Source organism: Armigeres subalbatus, chromosome 2 (assembly GCF_024139115.2).
Source record: "Armigeres subalbatus isolate Guangzhou_Male chromosome 2, GZ_Asu_2, whole genome shotgun sequence".
In the NCBI taxonomy this organism is placed as follows: domain Eukaryota; kingdom Metazoa; phylum Arthropoda; class Insecta; order Diptera; family Culicidae; genus Armigeres; species Armigeres subalbatus.
Genome location: NC_085140.1, coordinates 5,395,068 through 5,410,940, shown reverse-complemented (window position 1 = coordinate 5,410,940; position 15,873 = coordinate 5,395,068). Strand labels below are relative to the sequence as shown.

Below are 15,873 nucleotides of genomic sequence, written 5' to 3'. Positions count from 1 at the left end.
ATAAAGCAAGAATTATAAGAAAAGAAGTATAATGAACTGAAAAAAAAAATAGAGAGGGGAATCCAAACACACACGTTCAAAACACGAGTAAAATAGAAAGTATAAATAAATGAAAATGATGTGATACTTAGTGCATTGTTTTGCGTGATTGTTTGCCGCCGCGTTTTTGTTTCCAGCCGGTGAAACTCGCGTGGGGGAGTTGGAACTGTATCTTTGCTACCGTTCCACTGCCTGTTGCGGATTGACTTGAACTGGTTGTAGCGTCGTTATTCCTGCTGCTACTGTATCTGCCATTTGATTTGCGAAGAAGCTGTGGTCACTTCTGAGGGAGTCTCAGATTCTTGATTTCCAAAATTAATCGCCAGGTTCAAAGATTTCCGCCAAGATAACATATTATTTAAATCACCATCGATTTTATTGTAAATTCAATAACTCTTTAACCGACACCGGGAACTTTTTATATTAGATATAATTTACTCTTCATTATAAAGATTGAAACATAATGAAAATTTATGATTTGACGGACCACGAAATTTTTATATCCGTCTTCAAGCTCCCATGACATTTCGTACAGGCAGAAAAATGAAAATACTGGAAAATTCTTCTTTTATAATTGTTATTTTGCTTTTAAAAGTGCTGATATATTTTTGATTTAGGGAATTTTTTTGATTGTTTATGGGAATTTTGCATTATTTAGGGAAATTTTATATTTATTTATTGCTATACTAGAGCATATTGATTTCTTTATTGACGGGAAGTACATGATATACTCTTTCCATGGGTGTCCTCATAAGGCTGAATACTCACATGCTGAAACAACGAAAGTTTGAAATTAGTGGAATGAAATGGAGCCCAACCGTACGATGGAGTAGAAGTGGAGTTTTTGAATAGTGAATAAGGAATAGAAAAAAAAGAATAAAAAATAAAAAAAAATTCTTCACAGAATAGAGAGTTAAGCATAAAGAATGAAGAATAGAGAATAAATATGAAAAAAATGCAAAGAAAGGTAGAAGAAAGAAGAAAGAAGGAGAACGAACAAGGGAACTAGAAAGAAGGAAGGAGGAATTAAGAAAGCTATAGAAGAAGGAAGAAGGAAAAAGGAGGAGAAGGCGGTGTTGAATTTAGTCTGTAGATTAAAAAACACTTTAAAACAGTTAAAATAAAAAGAGGAAGGAAAATGTAAGAAGGAATAAGAAAGAAATAATAAGACGGAAGAAGGTAGAAGGAAGACAGAGGAAGGAACAAAGAAGAAAAATGGTAATAATGAAGATAGAAGGAAGAAGAAATAAAGAAGGAAAAAGTAAACAGGAAAAAGGAAAAAGAAGTTAAAACGAAGCAGAAAGAAGGAAGAACTTAAAAGTAAGAGAGAAGATAGAAAAAGAAAGAAGAAAAAGGAGTAAGAAAGATGGTACAAGGCAGAATGCAGAATAAAGAAAAGACAGAAATAAGGAACAAGAAAGCAGGAATGAGATAGAAGCAAGACACAAGAAGGAAGTAAAAATGAAGAAAGAAAGAAGAAGGAAAAAGGAGGAAAGAAGAATAAAGAAGGAATAAAGAAGAAGGAAGTAGAAAGAAACATTAAGGAAGGTAGAAAAAGGTAGAAGGATGATAAAAAAAGAAAGAATAAAAAAGGAACAAGGAGCAAGGAACAAGAAAGAAGGAAGAACAGTGTTGACCCGATTGTGTCACTCCCTGATTTTGTCTACCTCCGATTTCATCACGCTTCCGACCCGATTTTATCGCGTCTGATTTTATCACGTTTTCAACCCGATTTTGCAACTCAAAATTTTTTGAAAATTTTAGTCATTCTTTTTATTTTTGTAAATAATACCGCAAATAACGTTGATTTCCATGAAATAACTTTCACCGCCTGTAGTTTATTATGAATGACTTCTGAGTACCTGGGAATGATTCTGTAAGCAGTTTCGACAAGAAATAATGGTACCGTTCACGCATTTTGCCTGTCCAAGGCATAAAATGATTCATATTTGTGAAACGAATTTAAAAATTTAAAACATTTTTTTTTTCGATTTTGTCACATACCCCGTTTTATCACCCCAAAATTAACAAGGGGGTGATAAAATCGGAATATTACTATAGTAAGAAAAAATAAGATAACAGAAAGAAGGAAACAGGTAGATGGATGAAGCAAGAAAGGCGACTGGAGAAGAAAGAAGAGCGATTCCAAGCAACAGCATCAAAATTTAAGAAAATTTTTAATTCATGATTTTCTATTGAGTTGAAACTTTGCACAGTTTTTCAATTTCATCTAAATCGTCATTTTTCGATATCAAATCTTCATATTGAGTCACGACTAACTTTTCAAAAGGGTGTATGTGAAAATGGTTCAAAATATTTAAAAAGCTGCACAGCAAAAACGGAATGTTCGATTGTTATGATTTTTTCAGCAAAGTTAGACAACTAAATGGTGATTCTTAAGAAAATGTGCACAGTAAAAAAAAATTTTTTTTGCCTTTAAAAATATCATTTTTGTCACAAAAACTCAAATATCTCAAAACCCTATCTTTTTTCGAACGTAATTTTTTTAGGGAAAACGGTCCATTATATTAGCTATCTACCATAAAAATTTGGTGATGGTAAACTAATAAACAAAAAAGTTATGACATTTCAAACATTTCACAATTTTCACATATAGTAAACAAAAAAAAATTTCCGTGTATTTTTTTTTCAAGAATCGCAGTTTGATGCTGATTTTATTGTTAAGGGCCTTGCGTGAGTTAAACAAGTTGTTTGTATGATATTCCATATTTATGTATTCATCGATATTATGTATATTATATGTATAAATATTATATGTATAAATAAATTAAAATGAATTAATATTATCCTAAGTATTAAATTAAATGTGGCAGTTACACAATGTTGTTATAGAAACTCTAAGAGTTTTGGGTTTGAATTTTGGTATGGGTTATGATATCATGAAAACAGTTTATTAATACTTATTTTTATTTATTTTTATTCAAATTTTTTAAAATATCGAACACTTTTGAATTATTATCAGCACAGTTTGAGTATAGTTTTGCTTTAATTTTATTTTCCGACAATGGAATGAAACAGTGAAATTTTTGGGTTCCTTGGATCATTTTCGCGTTATTAAATTGCTCGCTGAGCTCTGAAGCCTTTATTTCGTACTCTTCAGTAGTAGTAAAATAAAATGATAATTTGGTTAAATCTTTTTCTTTTCTACGATTTGCCCAATCAAAAGTTCTTTCGCAGTTTTAATTGGATGCTCACGTTCTTTGGCTAAACTTGCTCTTGTGGCCATGCGCTTTATTGTTCCTCCAATAGCATCACAAGGACCTTTGCCATGTGATGTAGCAAAAAAATGCCATTCTGCATTAATTCCGTACATTGATTTAAATTGACAAAGGCTCGAAAAATTCTTACGATTTTTGTACTGCGACGCTGCTCCATCAGACATGAAATATATCTTTTGACTTCTTTATGCTTATCAACGCGTAAAAAGTTAATCATTTTTTCAATGAACAAGTTTACGGATACTGAATCGTGTCTTAAATCTTCGGAAATTATAATAAAACTTAAGTGTTCAATTTGCGTACTTCCATTAAAATAAATAACGAATGGATGAATTGTAGCTTGTTGTACGTTGCAGTGATGGGACTGCACTTCATCTTGCAATACAAAGCTGTAATTTTCAGAAAAATCACAAATGACTAAAAATTCACCATTTTGTAATGTATTTTCGTATTTTTAAAAACTGGATTGTTCTGTTTTAATGAAATCGTGAGGATTAAACTTTCTAATTTCAAGCAAAAATATGACACAAACTCATCTACAGGTTTTACAATAGTTTCTATGTCACACCTATCCGTGGTCACCCATTGCTCAAATGATAACTGATCAATATATTTTCTTCAAACTCAGCGAATAAAGTATTTTCCAATGATGAAGAATCTGGACAATCCGAACAAGATCGTAGATAGCAATTTGATGTTGTATTTTCACACAAAAGACTACCAGTTAACATTTTAATATCCTTTGTTAAATTGATTCTTTTCAAACTATGTAAAATAAGATTAATATTCTCATGGGTTGTGCACACACACACATTATGTGTTCCTGAATTGGAAAGAAGCTTACATTGCCTTGGCCGAAGGCTTGCAAATGAGGAAAAACCTATTTTAATATTATCGTGAATTTCCTTGAAGCGTGTGTACGCTTCTTTCAAAGTCGTCATCATTAATCGTTTTTGGATTGCTTGACGCTTTCCATCTTTTTTACTGATACATAATCTTTTTGACCAGGCATAGCTCGACTTACTTCATCATCTTCAAAATATTGAACTACTATTTCTTTTGTCTCATCTGTTAATGCAGTACTAGACCTAGTATTTTTGGTTGAAAGACAGTTATTCTTCAATTGTTTTGCCTCTTTTACTGTATTTCTATTGGTTTTGAACTTATCAATGGCATCCTGAATAGACCACGAACTTGGCAGCATCGACAAAATCAATAATTTTTCTTTCCTTGTCGTGGCTGCATTCGAGAACCTTTCCTTCATATTTATAATTACCTCATCGTAGTCTGTATTTTCCACATCATCAGGTCCTAATTTGAAGAGGTTTCTTCGTACAGCTTCGTTTATTTCACGGTATTTTTCTCCGGGTAATAAACGTAGTCCATCTTACTCCATTTAATCGGAGTCACTTTTATCCCAGCTATGCCCTCGTTAAAGCGTTCGATGTTGACCTTTTGGATACACTCATCTTCCGATTGATTTGTTGAAACAGATTTCGCTGATGGTACGGTGGCAAGGCTCTCAGCACTTAATACTTCTGGTAATTCCTCAGTTGTTGTCGATACATCTGGCAATTCCTCAGTTGCTGTCGTTTTCGAACTTCCTGCGCTCTGCTCAACCGATGATATACAGATTGCTCTTTTGTCAACGTTTAGACGGCAGGACGTGCAAATGCGTAAATTTGTATTCAATGTGGACATTGGAGCATAACCAGTCGCTTTCAGTTTATCTATGGTGCTTTCGGTGAGATTTCGTAACTCTTTTGAACACTTTTTTCCATCAAACGGCCTACAACAGTTGAGAAAGCGGCTACTCATGTTGTTCGTAATATTTCAATAAACAAAATCACTTTTAAGTTTTTACTGACTAGTTTGGTGTCATTTGCTTGACTGAAGAAAAAAATTACTATAAGATCTTTAACAACCTTAGTAGTAGTAATTTTTTTGCTTTTTCGTGAGCATTGTCATGGTATCTACCTATCATGCATTTGTTGTTGTTGAAGATACCCGTTTCCTCCCGATCATAAAGTCTATTCTCTAAGAGGTATATTTTTTGCAGGTAAACTATAGACGTACACGTGTATATAAAATTTTTGTCTTAAAAATAACATTTCTGATATGTTTCTATCAACGTTATTATCAACAGGTTTCAACACTATTAAAAGAATTTTTCGCCAGTCACGTGCAATGAAAATTATGACACTATCAATACTTTTGATCACAACACTGGATCGTGTCTAAGTTTCTTATAGATGCTATGAATAATTAAATCAAAATATCATGAAAAAAACTTGTTTAAATCACGTCCCTTAACAATAAAATCTGCATCAAACTGCAATTCTCGAAATAACTTACACAGAAAAAAATTTTTTTTTACTAAATGTGAAAATTGTGAAATGTTTGAAATGTCATAACTTTTTTGTTTATTAGTTTACCATCACCAAATATTTATGGTAGATAGCTAATATAATGGACCGTTTTCCCTAAAAAAATTACGTTCGAAAAAAGATAGGGTTTTGAGATATTTGAGTTTTTGTGACAAAAATGATATTTTTAAAGGCAAAAAAAAATTTTTTTTTACTGTGCACATTTTCTTAAGAATCACCATTTAGTTGTCTAACTTTGCTGAAAAAATCATAACAATCGAACATTCCGTTTTTGCTGTGCAGCTTTTTAAATATTTTTGAACCATTTTCACATACACCCTTTTGAAAAGTTAGTCGTGACTCAATATGAAGATTTGATATCGAAAAATGACGATTTAGATGAAATTGAAAAACTGTGCAGAGTTTCAAATATTTTCGAAATGGTCGCTCAGGATCGACTGACATGCCCCCGTGGAATGCCTCGGAAAAATGAAGAATAACAAATGTAGAAATAATCTTAGCAAGAATCGAAACCCTAATGCAAGAACCAAGAACAATAAATAACGTATTTTTCTTTTCTATGCTACCTCCACATTTCTTTTGCTGTACTTACAGCCAAAGAATAAGAATTCCATATAAAAATTAAAAAGCAACAAGAAATCATTGACATTGTGTACAAAAATACATTTGAGAGAGTTAGTTCTAAAAATGTATTGCGAGAGATCGGCTGGTACCTGGTGCTGGGAATTTGGTTTCATCAGTTCCCGCTAAGCTGCGGTGGACGACGGAGGTCCTTCGTAGCTTAGTAGGGAAAGCACCTGTCATGCGAACTGGGGTCGTGGGATCAAACCCCACCGAAGGGGCGGTTACCCTCCAATACCTTTTCCGAACTAAATCTATCACATGTTGTACATATGCATAATCAAGTTTCAGACATAGTAAGAACATCTTGCCAAAGAGAAAGCCTTCGCAAAGCGGATGGAGGCGAGGAAGAAGCTACTCGCTGAGCAGAAAGATTGAAAAAAGGAACAACGAAGGCAAGATCAAGAGATGCAAGTTTAGCACGAAATGAAGGAGCGGAAGCTAGATCATGTGCAGTAGATTCTAGCAAATATAATATATTAACAATATATGTAGTTCACTCTTGCTCAAAACAGGTGAACACGACTCCAGCGCTACAACGGATGGCGGTCGAACTATTTTATCACAGAAATGCGTTGTTGCCTTCGTATCGCCGCACTGAGGCGCGCCGTTGCTTCCATATCAACGTGTAGAAGCTCATCGTTGCTTCCAAACCAAATTCTAAACGTCATATCTTTTCGATTGAAAAAGCAAAATGCTACCTTTCTGGCGATTTGTTTTGACCGTACACAAATAAAAATCGAATATATTGATGGAATTGCTAGTTTTAAAGCAGAGCCCATATATTGCTTCTGGTGGCTAGTTAAAAAACCTAAAGCTTTCCTTATTACCTTTCCTGGTTCTTGTTTTTTCACCTGGTTCGAACATTTTTCTTCTTTTTAAATAAGGTACACTGGAGGAAGTGAAAAATGGGAGTAAGTGTAAAAATCGACTCAAAAAAATTTGAATTGTTCATAATTTACAATTTTTACCACATCATTCCATTATCCAAGAATATACTTTGATGCTCATACTAATATTATGTTGAAATTTGTATAATACATACACTAACACAGTTAACGCTTGAACTGTAGTTTTAGGTTTCGCGAAAAGTTGATTTTTGCATTCATAAAATTAATTCTTATTTGCACCAATTGTTCTTTTTTCAAGTGAATTTATATCACAGATGACCATTATAATACAAATAAACTAGTCCCATTCAATTGGTAAAGGTTTGTACCAAGAAAGCAAATAATTCAAAGATTTTACACTTACCCCAGGTATCAAACACTGCGGGGGAAGTGGATAATGTTCTAATTTTCTTCCCTCCAGGGTTTATTTCGATAGCCGTGAATATTAATATGTTCCTTCTTTGTTATCATTGTTATTCCAGTGGTGATTGGACTCATATAAATGAGAAAATGCCTGATAAATCCACCTATCGGTAGTGATGCCTTTCACATGTTTTACATATGAAAAAAATGTATAAGAAAGGTAAAAATAGCACTTATAGGTAAATATATTGTATAATTCACATTAATTTTTATTCGTAACCAGTTTCGCCGTTGAATGCAATTTTTTTGCAAACAAATTTGTTAAGGACAAGTGCTTAAGAATAGCTGATAATTGTGTACGTGCTTTGCGCACACACATACGTACAAATACGCACATACAGATATTATCTCAATTCATTAAACCAAGTTGATTAGTTTATAACCCTGTAAGTCCCATTTTTCCTTTAAAAAGTTCATCTTTGGGGTGAACATATAGACTTTACGTACACTAAGTGTTCGAGAAGGCAAAACCACCCCTCCCCTAGCTATTACGAGAACTGCTTGAGGATCTATTCCGTTAAGGTAATGAAATTATTCCACAAAAGATACTCAGAGCAATTATCGTATTGATTTTAGTTATATGTAACTACTCATCACTATTGAAGGCCAAGGTAACATGGGTTTTCCACTTACCCCATCCCACTAGGGTAAGTGGAAAAACAACTCCTAATTTTAAAATCTATTTCCATAAATTTCAAGCAACCAAAATGGTATGAATTACCGCACAGTTGGTGCAAAATTGACTGTTTTTGATAGCCCATTTTGATTGAACGCATTTAAATCATTTAAACTGGTTTTACACTAATTCAAACATGCACTATCGATTTTTCCTTTTCCACTTCCCCCAGTGTACCTTACTGGAGGCATTGCGTGTACTCCGGCCCCTTTCTCCAACAAATAAGATGGATCCTACGGAATGAGCAATTGAAGATTTAGCCAGCTCATGGAGCATCTACTCAAACGTCAGCTCCCACTTGCATCTGAAGCACACGCACCAAACAACTCAAAAAGTAATAGGACTATCGCAAAGAATTATTGGCAGTGGCTAATTTTTTACCCGCCGCTGCCAAATCAGGCGCTATAGTATATGCGCAAAATAGCCAGCATGAGTTAACCGCCAGTAATTTGTATGGCGAAAGACATCTAATGCGGGTTTTCTCAAAATAAGGAACTTTTCATGAAAAAATATTTGGTACCGGTTATGTAGGAAGGTGTCCTCTACTACGCCTACCAAATATTTTTTCTATGAAGGAGCTTAATTTTGAGAAATCGAGCCTTAGATGTCTTTCGTCATACTGATTCCAGAAAGTTAACTCCTAGTGTGCCGCTGTAAGCATGCTCAAAGTGGGTGATTCATTAGAAAAGCATGTGACTTTTCGGGATCTGAGAGGCAGAGAGAGGAAGAATGCTGCAAAAGTCAAACACTATTATAATGCCATTCCATTACCCTTCCAAAATAAAACAAAATCATAAATAATAATTTTTGCTACCACATTTCATTATGTAATCATTTAATCCTTATGTATGCTCCCAAGACGTAGTGGTCTTGTTCAGTCGATCAACGATAGCCAATCCTGTCCAGCTGTGTACAGCAGGATGAGATACTAATTTGAAGATTGCGCATCGCATCGAAGATTGGCATAGTTGGGACATCAAGATCACAACTTCGGACTCCTTAATGTACACCCTCCAAAGCTTTTGAGAAGTGTCTACGGCATCAGTTGCATTAAAGCCTTGGAAGCCCTCTTGTCTTTAAAATAAAATATAAATTTTGTTCATAGAAAACCAAAATTGCCATTTACTTACTGACTGACTTACAACTTCGGTTCTCCGTCACGGATGTTGCCAATTTCTTTACTGTTTGACCTGCACTCATCATTAGTCATGAACTGCGAAATGAGCAAATTCGAACGGATGGCCTATCATCTGAATCGATGGTTGTTGCAGAGGTCCACTCTGTAGGCTGTTCATTCCTTCACCAAGGCTCATAAAGTTGCGCCCCATCCCGCACCGAACCGAACGTAAAGCTGAAAAAAAGGCATGCAAATGAAATATTCATTCAAAATAGACCTAATAATTTATTCAAGTAAAATACATCTTAAACCATTATTTATATTTATATTTAGGAGTACTTACTAGAAATGTTCGAAGATATCGGCGGCGACATCTTCACTCAATTTAGCTAGTTCGCGTTCTGTCAATATGTTTCTTGTTGACTCTTTCGGACAGTGAAAAGTCGAAGTTACTTTGATCGTTTTTACTAAAATAGTTAGACTTCCAATCACCTGTTGGCGTTGCTCTACTCAAAAGTAGTTCGCCAGCAGCTTCTATGGGATAATGAAGAGTGGACTATCTTGTACTTCAAAATCTTTGATTCTAGTTGCGGGAAACGACCAGGAGCCAGCTCGAGATTTCTAGTAGCAAAGTTCACCTGACTCGTGCCTGCCCAGAGCTCAAAAAAACGAACATTGCAAAACACTCAAGAGCAGTCACTAAGCAACAGATTTGTGAAATCTGTTTGAATAAACACGGATATAGACGCTATCTCGCTCGGGTATTATTTTTGATCTGTTTCGTTGATTGCAGCGTCGCACTCTAGATCGATTTCAGCTCGAGCTTGATGGCTTTACTCAAAACTCATGAATGCCTGTCAAAATCACCAACACTTTGTTTTATAGCTGCCATTGGCTTGTCAAAACCCAGGCTACTATTAAGAAATTCCTATGATATCGATCTGGAACAGCCTGAAATTATAAAGCTTGTAGAAATTTTTTAAATTCAGATTGGAGTTCTGGAAGATCTTTTAAATTTTGTTATTTTGAATTTATTTCCTGGATACCGTATAGGATTTGGCAATACATATAAATATAAATCCTAGTATTGTACCGCACCTAATAAAATCTACTCCTTCCCTTATTTTTAATCGCAACAAAAAAGAGCACCGGATAGCCGCGTGAGAAAAACTTACCTCTAGGAGAAAGGCTGCTTTAATAGTTTTGAAAATTCGGGGGCCACGTGGTGGATTGTGGCGGTAAATGCTTTGATAGCATGTGCTATTTGTACTGTGGATAAATTTTTCACATCTATGAGAACCTTGGAAAGAGATTTCAATGAGAATCAATCAAACACTTTATTTTATTCACCGAACTACACATTTTTTTAGATTAACCTTAATAAATACTAGTTACGATTAAACTAGTGTGGAGAATAGGTTTTTCAAAATCAAAATCATGTACCTATTTAAATAATGTACAAACGGAATAATAAAATTAGTTTTCACTGCAACATCCGCCACTGCGCATCATCGTGCCAACCCGCGCGAGTCAAGAGTCAGGGCCTGCTATGTGGTAGGGATGGAAGCCACTTTGCAACTGCAATTCACTGGCGAAGAGGAAGCAGTAGTCCCCCCCAGCAGTAGTGGTAATCATTTCGTTCAATTTCACTTTGTTATTATTATTATCGTTTTATATAGCGGTGTGGTTTTGGATTTCTCCTCCTCTTACGTCCCTCGTCGAGATTGCAACAACGAAATGAATAAGTGATTTATTGGCTCTTATATTTGGGTTTGAGAATGACATTTTTAATTTTTTTTTTATCTCGAAAGCAGACTCGACTGAACTGAAGTTAATGATTTTTAGCATTCAACAGAACGTCGAAATGTTCTTCCTATATATTAAAAAATCAAAATTAGTAGAATCTTAGGATCACCGCAAGAGATAAATAAATTTCTTTCATCGGGTAATTCCCAATTCACTTTCTTTGGATGTCCTTTCGCCCACTCAGACCCGTTATAAATTACTGCAACTGAATCCAATACCTACATCAATCTAACCCCTGAGCAACAACACAACGTCTTTTGCGAGAGTAGTGTGGGTTTGCTGAGCTCAATTCTCAAGATGCCCTTTCCGTCCTGATTCCATGGAAAAAAGGTAAACCATCTCCACCACGCACCGAAGTCGTCATCGTCGATGACGCCACCCATCCGCATAATATTTCACCGGATGCTGCTGTTTGCTCCTTTGTCTGTACTCCCACACAATTTAATGCCTTCATCGGTGACGTAAGCGATATGATTTGACACCATGACGGACACCCACTTAGCCTTCCTTATTAAACAGTTTCTGTTCCTGTTACCAAGCGCTGTGTATCCAATCTAAGTGTTTTCCTTTTCTCTCCCTCATTGCAGATATGATCCGGGCATGAGTGCCCTGGGGGGCTCCCTCTAGGGGCTCCATCATTGGGTGATCGCTCGATGAGGCGGATCGTCCTTGCCTAGCAACGACGGCAGAAATCGACATCAATTCAAAATTCAAACAGGTAGGTATGTTCATTTATGCATTTGAACTGGTTTGAAAAATAATGAGTTACTGTCTTTACGCAGATCGGCCTAAGCTTCGGAGGCACTAAATGCAACAATTTGAACAGTAGTTTTTGCAACGCAAAACGTCCCCGTCCGTAATTGAAGATCAGTTTCTATTCTGGGGAAACGAAAGATTCGGCAGGTTTCTGGGGAGTGCGATATGGTCGCAGCAGCCGGAGGACAACAAGGCGGGATGGATGTTGGATACAATCCTCAGGTAGGGTGATAATCGCGATGAGTTAGTTCCATTAGTTCTAATCGTTAATCCTATTTTAAACAGATGAACAATATGGCGATGCACTCGCAATCGTCATGGAATCAAATGAACGGAATGAACCAGATGAGTGGTATGAATCAGATGGGTGGCGGTGGAGGTGGAGGCATGAACCAGATGAATGCCGGTATGCCAATGAATCAGATGGGCGGAGGCGGAGGCGCTGGGTCCACAGGGGTAGGAGGTGGTGGGGGCAACATGGGAGGCATGGGTGGCATGCAGATGAACCAGATGGGATCAATGAATGGAATGGGAAGCTATGGTAGGCATCACCAGCAGATGAACCCGATGGCACAAATGATGAACATGGGGATGGGAATGGGAGGACAAATGGGACCAGGAACGGGCATGAATGGAATGAACCAAATGACCAGTATGAATCCATTGAATCAAATGAACCAAATGTCGCCAATGTCCAAAATGCAAGGAATGGCTAATGGATATCCTGCGCATCCGCGGAGAATGGCACCTTATCCGAATCCACAGATGCAGATGGTCCAGAAACGGTCTATGTATGGAATGGGCCAGCAGGGAATGCCTGGGGCTGGTTCCCAATTCCCTCCTCATCAACCTGCCGGAGTTCCTCTACCAATGCAAGCCAATACTAGCTACGGAAGGCACGGACCAATGCCAATGAACTATCGGGGTCCTCAGATGATGCAACAGCGGCAGAACACTCCTCCGTACAGCGCAGGCAGCGCACACAGTCAACAGTATTACAACACGGGCTACCAAAACATGCAGGGCTACCAGCAGGACGTTCGAATGAACTACCAGCACAGTCCCGTGCCCGGTAACCCAACGCCTCCCCTCACACCCGCCTCTTCCATGACACCGTACATAAGTCCAAATCCGGACATTAAGCCAAACCTACCACACAGTAAGTCGAAGAATAATTCTTCCAACGAACCTCGACTAACTTCCCTTTTCATTGCAGAAGATGAAGAACTTCGGCTCACGTTCCCAGTGCGGGACGGCATCCTACTACCACCGTTCCGATTGGAACATAACCTCGCAGTTAGTAACCACGTATTCCAGCTGAAATCGACCGTGTATAACACGCTCATGTGCCGGCCGGATCTCGAGTTACAGTTGAAATGTTTCCACCACGAGGATCGACAGATGAACACCAACTGGCCGGCAAGTGTTCAGGTGTCGGCGAACTCAACACCGCTGGAGATCGACCGGGGTGACAACAAAAACACCCATCGGCCACTTTACCTGAAACAAGTTTGTCAGCCCGGTCGGAACACGATCCAGATCACGGTTAGCACCTGCTGTTGTGTAAGTTGAAGAAATCATTTCGGCCGTATCCTAAACGCTCTACATTGACAATCTTTTCTTTCCATATCTACAGTCCCATCTATTCGTTCTGCAATTGGTACATCGACCGTCGGTTAACCACGTGCTGCACACTCTGCTGAAGCGCAGTCTCCTATCGGCCGAACAGGCGGTGGCCAACATCAAGCGGAACTTTTCCGCAGGGCACACAACGAATCCAAACCATCCGCTCGGTGCAAACGGCCTCGGCAATGATAAGGACGCGCTCGAGCCGGCAACCTCCACAAAAGTATGTTTTTGAATTATCAAATTGTTTGGACCGTCAAACTGATCGGTGGATTGAAATTTACTTCACAGGTCTCCCTCAAGTGTACCATAACTTCGAAACGAATAGCACTTCCAGCGCGTGGCCGTGACTGTAAGCACATTCAGTGTTTCGACCTGGAAGCGTACCTAGCGCTCAACTGCGAACGAGGCAACTGGCGATGTCCTGTGTGCAAGTAAGATCCTCATGAACTCTTTTTATGAATCGTTTTCTAACAACATTTTAATTTTGCAGTAAACCCGTGCTGACCGAGGACCTCGTGATCGATCAGTACATGTGGGCCATCCTCAACACCCTCAACTCTTCCAACACGCCAAACGGAATGGACACGGAAGAAGTAGTTATCGATTCGCAGGCGAATTGGAGGGCGATAAAACCAGCAGGAATGGGCGGTGGAGGAGGTACGGGTGGCGGCAACAACGGAGGTCCAAACACGGTGGCGCCTGGTGGATCAACACCGGGAGCCGAGGTCAATAACGGTCGAGGCGGTTCAACGCCCGGACTGCTGGGCATCAAACCCGATCCGGACGGTGACAGCAAGCAATTCAGCAAGGTTATGTCACCGGGATCCACCTCGCTACCCACGTGGGACAACATGAATGCCATGAGCCCTTACATGAGTCCAGACATGAGCTCGATCGCCAGCGGCAGTATGATGGGATCAAAGTGAGTTGTCATGTTAAGGAAACGTACGAATTTTTGTTACTCATATGCAATCTATTTGAAATATTTTACAGCTACAATCAACGAACGCAGTTCGACAACTTTGGCAATCCGATCAAACAGGAACCGAACACCAACGTGCAGAGCGGTGCGAACAGCAATGGACCTGGAACGCCTAGCGACTTCGGTACTAATCCCCTGGCACATCTGAGCGACTCAGTTAACTCATTGGATCCCCTCAACGCAATGGAAAAATCACTAAATGATCAGGTACTTTAACCAAAAATTCTCATCTGATTAAATCCACTAACCTCATGTCAAATTTATTCCAGATGCCCCACACGCCTCATACCCCGCACACACCAGGTGGAGGCAGTGCACATCCAATGACGCCTGGGGGCCCGCCTAGCGTTCCACCAGCCAACGAAAATAACTCCAGTCAATCGGGCAACAGCGGACCAAACAATAGCAGTAGTAGTGGTGGCAGTAGCTCCAACAACCCCGGTGGCGGAAACAACTCCACCAACAACGGCATCCAAAACAGCAGCAACAACGGTGGTGGCCACAGCAACAACCCTGTGCCGAACAGCCTGATGCACTCGCCACAGCACCAACAGCAGCAGGCCATGGGAATGGGTAACAACCCGGCAGCGAACATCATGAACTCGCCCCAGAGTCTGATGAACTCGCCTCAAAACATGATGAACTCGCCGCAGAACATGATGAACTCGCCGCAGAGCATGATGAACTCGGCGGCGGTGAACAACCTGCAGCAGAATCTGATGAACACAATGAACTCGATGATGCAGAGCCAACAGCAGTGCAATAACAGCCAGGCTGGTGGTGGGCTGGTCGGGCTGACAGACGTCGATCTGCCGGCAGATCTAAACTTTGATCCGGCGGCCGTCATCGAGGGCGAAGGTGGCAACGATTTGAATGTAAGTAGCTGCTTTTGTGGTCTTTTCAACTTGGGACTTACACATTAAGCTGAGCACGAAAGGCTGAAACAGTAAAAATCTTAAATAAGGCTGAAACTCGAAAGGCTAAAAAATCGCGAGAAACAGATTTTAATGGAAGAATTCACATTTGTCGAAAATGGAGACACAAACGGAACTTTTCTTGCGACTCCTTCTTTCAATTTTGATTCAGAATTTTATTTATTTTTATTTTAGACTTTATTGTTCTTGGTTCTTTCGATTCTAACCAAGAGTACTTATATATTTTTTTTATCCTAATTCTTCTTACTCTCTTCCTCCTTCTATTGTTTTTCTTCTTTATTCTTCTTTCACCCGTCTTCCTTTTTCCTTCTTTCTACTTTCCTCATCTTTCTTCCTACTTCCTTGTTCCTCTTTTATCCTTATTTCTTTTTTC

General features: G+C 38.6%; 2 protein-coding genes and 1 long non-coding RNA gene across 3 annotated transcripts in view; 2 read left to right on the top strand and 1 right to left on the bottom strand.

The window, feature by feature from the left end:
* Nucleotides 1–15,873, top strand: part of LOC134213966 (uncharacterized) — a 408,814-nt gene that overhangs the window by 280,653 nt on the left and 112,288 nt on the right. The window lies entirely within an intron of this gene.
* LOC134217566 (zinc finger MIZ domain-containing protein 2) overlaps nucleotides 1–15,873 on the top strand; it is a 223,613-nt gene that overhangs the window by 204,102 nt on the left and 3,638 nt on the right. The window contains exons 2-10 of the mRNA XM_062696343.1: nucleotides 11,786–11,916; nucleotides 11,981–12,176; nucleotides 12,240–13,113; nucleotides 13,171–13,517; nucleotides 13,591–13,803; nucleotides 13,872–14,014; nucleotides 14,074–14,505; nucleotides 14,577–14,772; nucleotides 14,835–15,440. Of these exons, the coding sequence (XP_062552327.1) occupies nucleotides 12,120–12,176; nucleotides 12,240–13,113; nucleotides 13,171–13,517; nucleotides 13,591–13,803; nucleotides 13,872–14,014; nucleotides 14,074–14,505; nucleotides 14,577–14,772; nucleotides 14,835–15,440 (2,868 nt within the window). The 5' untranslated portion in view covers nucleotides 11,786–11,916; nucleotides 11,981–12,119. The remainder of the gene's footprint in view (nucleotides 1–11,785; nucleotides 11,917–11,980; nucleotides 12,177–12,239; nucleotides 13,114–13,170; nucleotides 13,518–13,590; nucleotides 13,804–13,871; nucleotides 14,015–14,073; nucleotides 14,506–14,576; nucleotides 14,773–14,834; nucleotides 15,441–15,873) is intronic.
* LOC134213965 (uncharacterized) lies at nucleotides 9,103–9,822 on the bottom strand. The gene is made up of 3 exons (XR_009979588.1): nucleotides 9,736–9,822; nucleotides 9,418–9,626; nucleotides 9,103–9,349 (listed from the first exon to the last, which is right to left on the bottom strand). It is a non-coding gene; the product is annotated as an uncharacterized LOC134213965 (long non-coding RNA).